At 35.0% G+C, this 15,053-nt stretch overlaps 1 protein-coding gene across 5 annotated transcripts in view; it reads left to right on the plus strand.

Annotated features, from left to right (window-relative positions):
* SMCHD1 (structural maintenance of chromosomes flexible hinge domain containing 1) overlaps positions 1 to 15,053 on the plus strand; it is an 88,948-nt gene that overhangs the window by 20,051 nt on the left and 53,844 nt on the right. For 3 of the 5 annotated variants that reach the window (XM_067290673.1, XM_067290674.1, XM_067290676.1), the window contains exons 4-17: positions 2,730 to 2,812; positions 2,905 to 3,035; positions 4,963 to 5,077; positions 5,212 to 5,331; positions 5,778 to 5,944; positions 8,140 to 8,233; positions 8,497 to 8,707; positions 9,750 to 9,870; positions 9,957 to 10,140; positions 10,653 to 10,850; positions 10,981 to 11,094; positions 11,500 to 11,606; positions 11,871 to 11,953; positions 12,100 to 12,213. In XM_067290673.1, the coding sequence (XP_067146774.1) occupies positions 2,730 to 2,812; positions 2,905 to 3,035; positions 4,963 to 5,077; positions 5,212 to 5,331; positions 5,778 to 5,944; positions 8,140 to 8,233; positions 8,497 to 8,707; positions 9,750 to 9,870; positions 9,957 to 10,140; positions 10,653 to 10,850; positions 10,981 to 11,094; positions 11,500 to 11,606; positions 11,871 to 11,953; positions 12,100 to 12,213 (1,842 nt within the window). Of the gene's footprint in view, positions 1 to 2,729; positions 2,813 to 2,904; positions 3,036 to 3,861; positions 4,002 to 4,962; positions 5,078 to 5,211; positions 5,332 to 5,777; positions 5,945 to 8,139; positions 8,234 to 8,315; positions 8,345 to 8,496; positions 8,708 to 9,749; positions 9,871 to 9,956; positions 10,141 to 10,652; positions 10,851 to 10,980; positions 11,095 to 11,499; positions 11,607 to 11,870; positions 11,954 to 12,099; positions 12,214 to 15,053 lie in introns of those variants that run through there. The other 2 variants (XM_067290675.1, XM_067290677.1) reach the window with 2 other exon arrangements.

The raw sequence follows: 15,053 nt of genomic DNA on the forward strand, positions 1-15,053 counted from the left end.
GCATTCTAATGAACAGCACTGCAATCAAACAATTGGGCAAAAGGAACTGTTAAATTTCATAAAATCTTTTTGAATGTGAAGTCATTCAATACTGCACTTTCTGTAAGTGCTAAAACTGCTTGCACTTTCTATAAGTGATCACCTAATTCATAGCAACCACTCATCTCCAGTCTAAATGCTGATCATTCCCTAGGTAAGAAAGCCTCGTTACCCCTCTTTTGACAGGCCTCAGAATACTACTACAAAATGAGAAAGGATGCATGCATGCATATGTTTAGTCTTCCTTTGGTTACAGACATAGGTGATCTCTTCCCCTTCTTCCTCCTTTTGTTTCTTCATAAGGGACATTTCCCACTTTCACTGCCTCTCATTATAATCACTTCCCTACTGTACTGATTCCATCAATCCCTGCATCATTCTGTACACCTTTTCTTAATAATGAATGAAGTATGTGTAAAAATCCTGTCAACTGTCATCTGATTCAAAAGGATGGTGTAAAAGTGCATTGCATAAAGCTAACAAAGTGCGTAACTCCACTGATAACTTCTCATATTATCCAGAAATTTTGTAACAAGTCATCCATCCACATGTGAAAATACTGCATTTTACAGTATGGTCTGAATGTTGAATATAGCAGCATCTTTGGCAGAGACTTACTGTGTTCCAGAGTATTGAAACAGAAGGAAAGTGCATCCACGAGAGAGGGAAAGACTTTGACCATGCCTGTCAATGTCTGTGGGCCTAGCTGTCAAAGTTTCTTGACTGCTTGCTGTAGTTAAAAACTTCCTGAAATTCTGTTTGGGTCCATCTGGCAGTCACTCATCATCAGCATACATTTGCTGTTTTCTCTCCTCTAATAGTATTGCCCAAAGACCTAAAGAATGTTTATTCATGGATCAGAGACTGATTTAGGCATAGGTTCTCAACATTGTCTTTTCAAAGTTCACTGATTTCTTAAGTAAACTTTCTGGAAGTGTTTCCTCTACCATCTTATTGCTAAAACTGCTTGCTAGTGTTTTATATCGTTATTATCGCTAGAAGAGAGGGAGCAAGCTTCAGGCATTTGTGAGGGACTTTTCACATACATCATTTCACAAAGTGGTATGAAGAGTTCAAGCAAAATTCATCTCAAAGTTAAATTATTAGTTATAATTTAGTTAGAAAGTAGATGGTCTAATTTCTGTTTAAGTCAATGCTTTATCTTTTCTGTACTCTGCAACTTATAGGTGACACAGGGAAAAAAAGGATTCACACTCTGGATGCACTACATCCATTCATATTACTACCACAGTAACCCTTAAAATGGTCCAGAAGTTCTGGTACTACTTTTGGTCCTAGTTCTCCAATCCTAAAGCCAGTTGTCAAGTTTACGAAAAAGATAAATTATAGTTCTCATTCTGTTATGATGTTACTGGTGTATTTTTTTTCTAACTTGTTTCTAATCTTTGCTCTTTGAAACCATAGTGAAGTCATTTATGATATTCTGAAAAATGCCAGTATTTAAAATTCATAAAATAGTTATGTTAAACTGTCTACTTTCATTTAGTATATACTAAATTGCTGTTAGAGCAGATACCAGTTTTGAGTGTGCTGCAGCTGATACTCTGTATTCATATCATCTCTAAGGATATGCCTGAGCAGTTTCATGTATTGACATCCATACTTTACAAGGAAGTGCCATTTTTCTTTGCTATGTAATAGTAAGAATAGATCTCATGAGAGATGCTTGGCTATTAGGTTGTTTCTTGTTAGCATTGAAGAGGATTGCAAGGAAACTGAAAACTATTTTTAAACTTCATAAAGGAGTGAGAGAAGGTGCCAAATGCTTGAGTGGTGTTCTAAGATACTCACAGTCAAGAGATTAAGTTTGCATGTATGAAGTTTATGGCCAGTGTAATCCACACTGCAACACTCTGAAGAACCATGTAAATTGTAGGGATAAAGCTTTCTTATCAGAATGAATTGTTTATTCTATTCCCTAGGGCTGATCAATCAGAGTAAATTAATCAGAACTTCATGTTTTTTTTTCCAGATTGATGCTGTTTTCCTAAATTAAATTTAATTTTTCACAAATATTAGGTACTAAGGGCTCCAAGTATTAATATTTAGAAAAAACAGCTTGTGCAATTAATTTGGATTACTATCTCTGTTGTGTATTGCACTGTATCTGACAGAACTACAGTTGTATTTAACATTCACTAAATTCTTTAGCCATTTTTGCAATTTTCTTTGTGTTTTTCTTTTTGTAAACAAATAGCTTTCACTTTTGAAAATCTGCTCAGTTTTTTTTTTTCAAATAATTCATTCTTTCCTCAGTATCTTCTCAAATAAAAGTTGGGGTTTTTTGCATGCTTTGGACTTTCATATGTATCCTACAAAGGCATTCCTAATCATTACACTGAATCTAAAGAAGCAGAAAAGATAAGTTTACCTTGTATTAAGGAGCCTGTTAGTGTTCTTGGGTTCCAGTAATTGCATTCTCTTGTCAGCAGATAGGCAAGAGAATCAGAGATGAAACAAATCATAAAATACACATATGAAAGTTTTTTTTAAATCACCGTTAAATAACTTTGATCATTCTGACAGTGCTTACCTCTTGTCCATTGCAGTTTAGGCAGTGTATTATCCTGTGTGCACGGGAAAAATTACTGCAAGTGTGTGTCTGTTTTCTAAGTGTTATCCTTTGAGACCAAGATCTTCATAGGGTTCTTTTTCTTTAATTTCTTTAGCATTTGCCCTTGCTGAGTTGATTGACAATTCTCTGTCAGCTACGTCCCGAAATACTGGTATTCGGAGCATACAGATAAAGTTGGTAAGATAGAAATATTATACTTTTTCAGATGCAGTTTTGAATATATATATATATTTTTGGTACTCCTTGCTTTTTGTCTTTTCCCCAAACAGTTATTTGATGACTCCCAAGGAAAACCAGCAGTTGCTGTGATTGATAATGGAAGAGGAATGACTTCTAAACAGCTTAACAACTGGGCTGTGTATAGATTGTCAAAGTTTACAAGACAAGGTGACTTCGAGAGGTTAGAAAGTTTTAATCATTTTTACAACAAAACTGAAAAATTAGCAAACTGTAAAAATGTTCATAGAAGCTTCCATTCATTTCATTTCAAGACACATCTCCCTAACAACACTTAGCTCTAAAGTTGTCATTCTATTATTGCATATTGCACACATACACACACTTTCTGTAGGCAGGAAATTGAGAAGCTTCATAATACAAAAATGACCATCTAATACTATGATACTTTGAGAGCGTGACACTGAAAGTTGTTGTACACTCGATAGTAGTAAATACAGAGAAGGAAAATGGGAGAATTTTTTTTATTCTCACAGCCTTTCCTAAGCTGTCTTGTCTTGTACTTGCCTACATACAGTTAGGAGCATTCTGTGTTCTGTAGGTTTTCATGGTGTGTTCATATTACCTGAATACCTTTCAGTAGCCCATTAAGCAATGCATTCAGTGTCTGTCATGCTACTGTTTCCCCAAGGGAATGATGCATACCAAGTTTTGGTTTAGGTTTTTCTTTTCGTCTTCTAACTTAATGAGGTGCATTATAATTCAGAATTATACCTGAAGATGTTTGTGTTTATTGAAGAATGTTAAGTGAAAGAAATGCGTTTTGCTTTTAAAGCAGAAGGTAGAGTTTTATGGTGGTTCTTGGTGCTTATAAGAATTCATTTTACAGTTATGCATCTGCTCCAAAGAGATCTGCAACCTGCACAGCCAGACTTAACCTTACTGTAGAAAATCCCAGAGGAGCGAAGTTGTGTACAGTTATCGACCTTTAGTCACTTTGTAAATACCTTAAACCTAGGATGCTAAATTTGAAGATCAAGATCATAGGATAAGTAAATTATGATTGAAGCTATGAGAAGCTAGTGTAAAATGTAATGGGGCAGTATAAATTAATAATACAGCTGAGGAGATTTTTCTGTATTGGATCCATCTCCAAATACAGTGATCAATGTCTATCAGGCAAGTGGAGGTAAGTATATAAAAAGTTTTTCTGGGTCATCTTACCCAGTCAGATGTAAGGAAGTATTCCTTTCTGAAACTGCTGTAGGTGAATTTAGTAACAGTAGGTATGTATAGTGTTTTTCAAACTGTGGATTGATAACATTCAATGGGAGCATAGCTGTAAATTATACCAGGTTAGCTATCTACACTGTGTTTTCATTTGGGAGTGCTATAATTGAAAAATGGATCTGTTTGGATCCATTGGATCCAAATGGATCTATTACTTGGTTAGATTAGATAAGACTGCTAATCTGTCAAAGCTGATTCAAAAGATATGGAATTTAAGTGGTGATGGCATTTGTAGCTGTATCTCCAAGACTGCATTTAAAAAAATTATGACTCATTTTAACTCAAAATTGTTTCTATGAAAGCATGATGTCATAAAGAAGCAGGTTTGCTTCATAATCTTTTTATTTGCAGAAGCTTCACAGTTAATATCTTACCACAGTCAAAGGAGAACACTGATGGATTTGCCTTTTACCTTCTACTGTTTAATCTTGCTTATAATTCCTGTTACCATGGTACTTACCACATACACCTATTGTGCATGTCCCTATTGCAGTATTTACACTGAAAAATTCTCTCTGTTGTTATAGGCAGTTTCTGTTTGTAGCAAATTACCCTCGCCAAATCTTTTCTCCTCTTTCATCTGAACTTCACCATAAAAAATTGCGTATATAGATGGTAATAAGCAAAAGAGTGATTCAGATAAGTTACATGTATATGGCTGAATAAGTTTTGGTGTGCCAGAAAGACCGAAAACGTACATTGAGAATTTTAGGCACATAAGTTTTAATCCAGGTCTTAAATAAAACATATCTGAATAAAGTGATTGCAAGAAGTGTTTAATAAAAATTGTTTACATGTGGGGTTTCTTTTTTAATGAAATTTGTCTTGAGAAAAGTTATTAAAGCCACTTTTACTCTCAGTGATCATTCCGGATATGTGCGCCCTTTGCCAGTGCCTCGTAGCTTAAATAGTGATATCTCATATTTTGGAGTTGGAGGCAAACAAGCAGTGTTCTTCGTTGGACAGTCTGCCAGAGTAAGTAGATGTCAATCTTTATTTTAAAACATTTTTACTCTTATTATCCTAGTTCACATCATTAGATTGTTGTACTGTTATGTTCATTTGAACTCTTATTTTGATTTTAAATATTTTTTCTGTAATATGAACAGATGATAAGCAAACCTGCAGATTCTCAGGATGTTCATGAACTTGTCCTTTCTAAAGAGGATTTTGAAAAGAAGGAGAAAAACAAAGAAGCAATATATAGTGGATACATTAGAAACAGAAAGGTAAAATAGCCTTTATGCTTTCTCTTTTTTAATTGAAAGTTTTTTCCAGGTTAACATGATTTTACTATGTAATATTCCTGTAATACTCTATTCAAGAAATCCACACCAGAAAAAAATGATCTTGGATACATAGTTGTTACGTTTGATGAATGAGGACATGAATCACATAATGCCACATTAAACATGATTTAATGCATTTCTAGACTGAATATTTCAAACTCTATAATGAGAGTGAGTTGAAAATGAACTGGATCAAGGATGTCAGATTCTGACAGTTAACTGACTTTAATTTGGAAGCTTTTATACGAAGCATTAATCCTTTGTGATATTTAGCATCATTTGTTCTGCATTCTTTTTTCATTCTGTTTTTTAATCCCTTTCAAAACTGAAGGGAGTTCAGAAAATCAGTTTACATTCCTACTCTTATTATTTTACTCTTTTTGTAGCCATCTGACTCTACTCACATCACAAGTGACGATGAAAGATTTCTTCATAATCTAATACTAGAAGAAAGGGATAAAGAGAGTTTCACAGCAGTTGTCATTACAGGTGTACAACCAGATCATATGCAGTACTTGAAAAACTATTTTCATCTTTGGACAAGGCAGCTGGCGTAAGTTTGTGCTTTGTATTTGATTTAAAAGTGAACTACTGACAAAGTCAGATTATTATGAGTTACTTGTTTTTTGTAATTCATCTTTGGCTTTATTCCTATTAAGGCTGTAGATATATGTATTATGCTGATATCCCAATTAGGCTTTTTAGGTAAGTGGGGTTTTTTTGAAACTAGCACAAGTGTATGGGTCCCCAGTCCAAACAAAGATGTTTACAAACATCAGTATCAGTTTCACTTGATAGTTGATACTTAATTATTAATTAGATTATTAATAAATGTAGCCACCAGTTATTAATAATTAATATATTAACAATATAGCCATAACTAAATAAATTAGTGAATTAATTATTAATAATTAGTGTCACTATTAATTATTAATAGCATGATAAGCTATTACTCTTAAGGTTGTGCTCCCAACCTTGGCATCTTCCTTTGTGTTCATAGTTTTAAAAAACTCTGCTTCTTCATTCTAGTTTAAGAGGGAGAATAATGTATGAAACTGTCCACTCAGTGTTCCAGTAGTTTCATCAATGGGCCTGCAGGGCTTGGAGATATCTGTGGATCATGTAGTCTTATCTTTTAGAATGGTAGATCTATCTGTGAATGTAAAGAACTATGAAATCATAGCCCAGTTTTGAAATCTAGCAAACCCTAGATACCTTAATATATTGAAACTTCATTCGCTGTTCTATGTAAGCATGATGTGGCTGAACCCCCTTTTAACAATATGAAAATTTAGGGGTACATCTACATTGACAAATAACTTGGCTCCCCCATTAGCTTCCAGGTGCTACTCTCCTGATGACCCACACTTATGTGTGTGTTAGTTCTTTCTAGGGGTCTCTTGGATTGATAGAACTGCTTCTATTTGAGATGAGACTCAGGTGCAATTTTTCAAGTAGGTGCCCAGTAAATATTAGGGCAAATCTAGTCAGGTTTAGCTTCCCCTATGTTACACAATTCTGCAGCATTATTTCAGCTGGCCTTGTTCCCTCAAACATCTCCACACACCGTCATGCCTTGCCTTCTGTCCCACATGCGTTGTCTCAGTTTCATTTTGCTCTAATGGGCTACAGCATAGTCCTCATATTATTTCAGATGCTATGAAATAGAGGAGGGGGGAAGAACACCCAAAATAATTGTGTCTTAAGGCCATGAGAATACCTCTTCAGGTCTGGAGATGTAGGCAAAATGTTATGTGTTTTGGACATACCAATCTGCTCTCAAGTTCCGAGCAGTGAGAGAATGAGGAACCTTGGTCTGGGAATCAAGATTTCTTCTTGGGGTGTATTTAGTGGGATGGATGTCTGAAGCAAAGAGATTATAAACACTTGCAGATACATTTAATTTCCTTCATGCAGTCAGTTCCATTGACTTGTATAACACATTTTTTTTCTGCAAACCACCACCTTGAAGTTTAAGGTGTCTTTTAATTAATAATTAAGTCTGTAAGGACTCAACTCTGAAGTTAGAAGAATTGGCTAGTTTGCTGAAAGTATGAACTGAAGGGAATTATTGAAGTTTCTCAGTTTCCCCAAACTTCAGATCTCTGGGAAAAGAATTCATTTAGCTGATAGTGGGGGTTTGGGGAATTTCTGAAATGGAGGCAAGTGCCATGAGAAAATAACAATTACAAGAAGGAAGACGTTTCTACTTTGCAGGTCATATCCATGGCTTTGCTGCCTATATTGAACTGGGCTTTTTTTTTTTTTTTTGTAAATAATATAAGGGTAGTGATTATTTCTTAAACACTTCTATTACTTTTCAGATGATCAATACAAAGTTGGTACCAGAATCAGAATCTGGGTTGGTTTTTTTTTGCTCTAGTTTTTTAATCTCTAAAGTGCAAAACAGTTTACATCTGTAGCCACTTAATAATAATTTTTTTATTTGCTTATGTATAACCATCAAATTTGTAACGTGCTTAGTTACTGTATCCAAAAATTGACCCTAGCAATGAATGTGTGTGAAGGAGATGAGTTGAAAGGAGAGAATCACTCACTCCCTTTTAATCTCTTTTCTGTACCACATATACATGTTGTCATGGAGTTGAATTAACTTATAACAATGCAATGAACCAGTTATATTTTAATGAGAAATATGATTTTACTTAGTTTTTTTTAAAAAAATAGAATGTTCAATTTTTTAATTTCCATTTTTGAGATTTATTTTTTATTTAAAATATATTTCAGACATATCTATCACTATTATATCCATGGACCAAAAGGAAATGAAACTAATGCTGTAGTGAAAGATGTAGGCCCTTTCAACAACATTGACATTCAGGTAGGAGGTTTTATATCTATCAGTTAAAACTCTTCTTTCATGACAGTTTATTCCATATTGTGCCTGTTTTTTTTTAATTATGCAGTTTGCTCTGCTGCAGCATTTTAAGAGGTATGTAATTTTTTTTTTTAAATAATGTTATTTATTATTGTGGTACAGGAACTAATTCATTTTGCTAACATAGTTATACAAGTGTCACAAATGCTAATTGCACTAGTCTTTTTGGCATAAGGAAAAATCAACTTGTTTTATTTTTGTTCTAGATTTCAATGTTTGAAAAAGGAAAAGTACCAAAGATTGTCAATCTTAGGGAGATCAAAGATGACATGCAGACATTGTATATAAATACTGCAGCAGATAGTTTTGAGTTTAAGGCACATGTTGAAGGAGAAGGTATAGTGGAAGGGATCATCCGATACCATCCCTTCCTTTATGATAAAGAAACATACCCTGATGATCCATGCTTTCCGTCAAGTAAGTGAAATGTTTTGCTGCTTATTTTATTAGTGCTTCCTAAGTAGGCTGGTTTAAATATGTAATACTGCTACTTTTCTAGACACTGTGTTTGTAAATATTTCTGAGTTTCATTATCTATCGAACTTGCACAAAAGGGTTGGAGACAATTTTTCTAAGATAATAGGTTTCCTCTCTATATTAGAAATTTTGGGGAACATTGTGTTCATTTTTTGTGGCAAACTCAAATTAGAGATAATCCTATTACTCTAAGAGTTTTAACGAAATAGAAACTAATGAGTGGTTAATACAACAGGAGGATGGAACAATTTAAATTGAAGTTTAAGTTGTAATCTAAACTGGGTTGTGTCAGAATAGAAAATTTCACATCCTAACATTGGCTGTTGTGGTAACTTGTTCATGTAAACCCAATCTTTGACATAATTCCCTCTGATTTCAAACTGTAAGCTCTCATGGAATGCAGTCTGATTGAAACATTTCCATCTGACTTTTAGGTCTTTGCTCCAAGAAACTAATGGAACAGCAGTAGTTTGATTCTAGAGATTATAACATCAGAATACTATACTGGACAACATTTAGAATAAGTCCTAAGTTAAAAATTTGTTTTATCCAGTCTTGCTGAATTTTCAGATGCTAGGGTTTTAAAATAATTTTGTATGTTGGTGATTTTTTTTTTCTTAACAAAACAAGTTCAGAGTTTAATTGTGACAAGATTTTAGGGTATTAGAAGAACATCAGTTGAAACTAAAGAAAAAAGTAATATTTATTCAAGTTATATTTGAAATCTGAAAATTCAGTACATTTTAGTATGATTCAATCCCTGTTTAAATTTTTTACTTAATTATTCTGTCTGGTATTTGGAAAAAAAATCCTAAGGAAGTACAGGCTTCTAAATAAATATACCTGTCTTGATATCATGTATAATGCTATTGTGCCTAACTTAATATGCATAGGTAATCCTTCATTTTAACTATTGTTTTGTTTGGTATTACACTGGATATTTTAAGATTTTTTTTTAATGGAAACTTTCTTTTTAATCAAGAATTAAATGATGACGATGATGACGACGACTGCTTTATAGTAGAAAAGGGTGCCAGAGGGAAAAGGCCTATCTTTGAATGCTTTTGGAATGGAAGATTAATACCATACACAACTGTGGAAGAGTAAGTGATATCTGTTTCTGCAGTGTAAACTTTTTTCTCTTTTCTTTTTATAAGCAAGGTTTAATTTCTTCCTCCTTTTGTTTAAGTTTCGACTGGTGCGCTCCTCCAAAGAAGAGAGGATTGGCACCAATTGAATGCTACAACAGAATTTCTGGTGCATTATTTACCAATGATAAGTTTCAGGTCAGCACAAACAAACTCACTTTCATGGATCTGGAGCTGAAGTTAAAAGATAAGAATACTCTGTTCACAAGAATCTTCAATGGACAGGTGATCATTTTAATATTTTTTGTATTTCTTTATGGCCAAATGTAATGCATATGAAATGTTTACTCATTGGTCATTTGTTCATATCACTGAATATTATCCTGTTTCTAAAGAACTTTTACCTTGGAAACTTTTGCAGTACTTTGTAGCAGACACTTCTCTCAGTTTTAGTGGGTTGTAAAGCTGACACCTTAAAAATGAAAAATAAGATTTAGTCTTTTTTCTTGTATTTTCTTAAGCATAAACAATAATTTTATCTAGTTGTTATATGACTGTTTTTATGGAAAGACTTCATAAGAATAACTCTTATTTAAGTTAATAGTAAGTTATGTAAACTTTCTATGGCTTGAAGTATAGCTTTCCAGGAATGCTCTAGTGTTACTATTTCTGAATTGGAGAATCCAGTTTTTGAGTACAGTATCGCTGTGCTCCTATACATGTTCGTACTTCTAAAATTCAGATTTACATTTTGTAATACAGCAATAGTGTATATATGTTTTGTAATTGCTTTACAGGAACAGCGAATGAAAATTGATAGAGAATTTGCTTTGTGGCTCAAAGACTGTCATGAGAAATATGACAAACAGATAAAATTCACAGTCTTTAAAGGAATAACTACGCGTACTGATTTGCCATCCAAAAGAATGCAGAGCCCTTGGACGGTGTATTCTGCCATAGAGTGGGATGGGAAAACATACAAAACTGGACAGCTGGTAAGTTATTTGCTCACAGATGTGTTTTTTTTTTTTAATAGCGCATTTGAATCCTATAAGGCAAATACTATACTTGTGTTTGCGATACTGAAGTGATGTATAAAATTTAATTACCATATTCTTTCTACAGGTGAAAACTATTAAGACTCTCCCAATATTCTATGGAAGTATTGAGAAATTTTTTCTGTATGGAGACCATGATGGGGATATATTTGCTACTGGAGGAGAGGTTCAAATTGCTTTGGTAAGACAAATATAAAAATAGTTCGTATGCCTGTGGAATCTTTAAATTTAATCCTGGATCAGACTCCTTTGTATGTTTTTTTTAAACACATGCTGAAAATTATTTTTTGGAGCTTAGGCAGTCTAGCTTAGTTTTAATATAAATTTCATATTATAAATGATTATTCATAATCATGTGGTTAATTTAAATTTGCGTATTACATACAGTATCACAGTTGGACTCACTAGTATGCTGTATGTCCCCATTCTTAACCCTGGTGTTTTCGACATATTTTAGCCCAGCGTCTGCAGAGTCACCAGGTAGCATTTGTTAGCATTTTTCTACCTATATGGTCCTTGGTAATGAGGTATTTCTTCTCTGGTGCATTATAATCTGGTTGTTTATAACTAGACTTAACTTTTTCAGGAACCTCAAGCATTGTATGCTGAAATGAAAACGATTCCGATCTCAAAACTTGACAGAACAGTGTCTGACAAAGCTGTTAAAAAATACATAGAAGATGAAATGGCAAGGTAAGCTCTAAATTGTAATGGTTTACTTGTGAAGTTCCTAATAATGGTTTTAATATTTCTTCAGGAACAAAAAGAATGTTCAGTTTTATTCCCAAGTGGAAGTGATGTCAGCTGTTTCAGTAGAAATAAAAAACTTTGAACTCTAAAAAAAGAAATCGTTCTGAATTTTTTTCCCCAAAAATAGCTTCATGTGCATTCTAGTAAAGATAAATTATGCTGTTTTTCAACTTACAGAAAAACTGTTGTTTCTCTTTTTTTAACTAGACTTCCTGACAAATTGTCAGTCACATGGCCTGAAGGGGATGAGTTATTACCAAATGAAACGAGATTTGCTGGTACACCAATAGGTATGTTTTTTCCTTCCAAATACTAAAGAGTAAAATGTCAATGTAAAATCATATTATGTACTCCTGTTAAAAAAGAAATACGGAGAAATCACCAATCATTTATAAACTGTGTTTTAAAAGTCCATCACTTTTTCTTTTAAATACAGGAGCATTAAGAATAGAAATTTTGAATAAAAAAGGAGAAGCAATGCAAAAACTTCCAGGTACAAGCCATGGAGGCTCAAAGAAACTTCTTGTTGAACTCAAGGTTATTTTACATTGTAAGTACTTAAGTATATTTAAATTATTCTTTATTATTTTAAAGAACACATAATGTGTAATATATTTGATTAAAATTTGATAGATCTATATAACTTTAAATTTTAAGGATAATATCCTGTCAGAGCTCCATGTAGCATTCCAAAGATATGTTTCAAGAAAAATATCTCAATGCTATGTTATGACTATATCTTCCATCATGTGTAAGGAGGACTTATCAATTTCAGGCTGTCTACTTAATATGCATGCAAATATGGTTAAAAAGGATAACGGTTCTGTAATTAACATAGCAATTCACATGAATTGCATAAAACTAGAGATCAGACTTGCTTAGTATCTCACAATACTAAGTTTTAAGTCACTTCAAAATTATAAAAATCAAAGTTCATGTGAGTGTACATGTCAAATATACCTGAAATTTATAGAAACTTTTCAGTCTTGTTTGCCTTGTTGCCCCCATGTACAATAGGAAAAAGTAATCCCTTTATCTGATAAGAGAGTTGTAAAAATAACTTTCTGAAGCACCAAGATTCCTGTAGTGATGTATATCAAAGGAAACCAAATGGAAGTGTCTTAGCTTCAGTGTGTAGTATGCATGTTATAAGGCTATATGTTTTAACAACATGGTATTTTAATGCTGCTTGTTGTGTGAGGGACTGTCTGCTCTGCATGCCCATTTTTCAAGGTGGGGTTCTGGGACAACAAGAGGCTGGGATTGAAAGAATATGTGCTCACATAATAAAGATTGTCAGATTGTGTTTGCGAACAATGTGGGGGACAAGTCAGTGTTTTGCAAGCAGCCTTTAACAAAGGTAGACTATCCTAACTTCAGAATGTCTAAATTTGAAGAGACATAGTGTTTTTAACTTTGTGTTCTGTCAGCATTATTCCTAAGAGAAACAAAACTAAGTTTGTCCTTTGCTTCTGATTACCAAAAATTCTGTCTTCCAACCTTTCGTGTTTCCTGACCACTTTGATTCATTGATTGAAACTTGCTCATGAATGTTTTTATTGCCTCCTATTTTCACTTTCTTTTGTAGTCAGCTGAGGAACCACACGTGTAATCTCCCTGTTCTTCACCTTCTGGTGAACAATAAATAAGTCCTACAAGTGGCAGCTGGGGTTTGGCATACCTGTCAAACTCAAACCCCAACGCTTTCTTATAATATAAAGCTATCAGTTATACTGAAGTGGTACATTCATATGAAGGCAAAACATCTTATAACCTACACCAAGCTTATTTTCTCTTAAAAATGTAGACTACCTCATAAAATATGCTATGGGCTACAAAGAGAACTGGGCTGTGAGAAACTTCTTATCTGGGCTATGACTGAGGAGCTTTGTATAAAGTTCAGTTCAAAATTAGAGTTTGGGTTGAGAGAATGAGAAAGCAGAGGGGTGCAGGTGGAGCAGGGATAGAAAGAAGCTGCCAAAGTGGCAATGGCAAGAGAACTGGACTGTAAGAAACCTCCTGTCTGGGCAATGGTGAGGGTGCCTTGTCTTAAGGTTTGTCAGAAAATGAAGGTTAGAGTTAGGGTTGAGAGAAAAGCCAAGCATATGGGTCCAGGTGGAACAGGGGTGGAAAGGCGAAGGGCAGTATGGGCTACCAAGAGAAATGAGCTCTGAGAGACTTTTTGTCTAAGCCATGGCTGCACTGCCTTGTCTAAGTTTAAGGGGTCCAAATGGAGTGGAGCTGGGAAGGGACTGTCAAAAGGAAGTGTGGGCTGATGAAGAGAATTGGGCTGTGAGATATTTCATTTGTGGACCATGGTTAGGGTGCATTGTCTCTCAGCCTAACATTCAGGTTATGTTTAGGGTTGAAAGAAAGACGAAGCTGAGGAGCAGGTGGAGCAAGGATAGAAAGGGGCCGCTGAAGGGAGGTGTGGACTGCCAAGAGAGCTCTGCTGTGATAAATGTATTCCCCAAACCATGCCTGGGGTGCCTTGTCTAAACTTTGGCTGAAAATTGTGGTAGGGTTAGAGTTGAGAGAAAGAAAAAGCCAAGGGGTCCAGGTTGAGTGGGATCAGAGAGGGGCTACCAAGTGAAAGAGTAGGGTAGAGAGCAAGGGAATGCCGAGGGGTCCATGTAGAAGGGGGGTGGACAGTGTCTGCCAAAGGGAAGTGTGGGCTGCCAGGAGAACAGGGCAGCATTTTTTATTTCTGCCCATTATTGGGTCACTTTCTCTAAGGTTCAGCCTAAAATTAGCATTAGGGTTGATGGAAAGGGGCTGCTAGAAGGGAGTGGGCTGCCAAGAGAGCTGGGATCTGAGAAACTTTTTGTTAAAGTCATGCTTAGGTTGTTCTTGTCTAAGGTTAGACTGAAAACAGAGTTTAGGTTTGAGAGAAAAAGAAAGCTTTAGAAGTGCAGTTACTGTGGGGCCAGAAATGGGCTGCCCTCGGAGAGAGCAAGCTGCAAGGATACTGAACTGTGGGAATTTTTTGGACCATGGCTGTGGGACATTGTCTAAGATTCTGTCAAAAATGAAGGATAGGATTAGTTTTGAGAGAATGACAAAGTAGAGTGGTCCTCCTTGAATGGAGTGGGAAAGCAGCTGCCAAAGCAAAGTGGCCCAACAAAGACCCGACAGGAGAACCAGTATATCATAAACTCATCTGGGCCATACCTCGGAGGCATTAACTAGTTTTCAGGCTAAAATTAGGGTTAGGCTTCAGAAAAAGAGAAAGCCTAGTGGTCCATGTGGAGTGAGGCTGGAAAGGGGGTGCCCAGGGTAAGTGTGGGCTGCCAAGAGAAACTTCCTTTCTGTGCCATGGCTGGAGGCCCTTATCTAGGTCTCTGCCTAAAATTAGGCTTAGGGCTGAGAGAAAGAGTAAGCCAAGTAGTC

Source organism: Apteryx mantelli, chromosome 2 (genome assembly GCF_036417845.1).
Source record: "Apteryx mantelli isolate bAptMan1 chromosome 2, bAptMan1.hap1, whole genome shotgun sequence".
Taxonomy (NCBI): Eukaryota; Metazoa; Chordata; class Aves; order Apterygiformes; family Apterygidae; genus Apteryx; species Apteryx mantelli.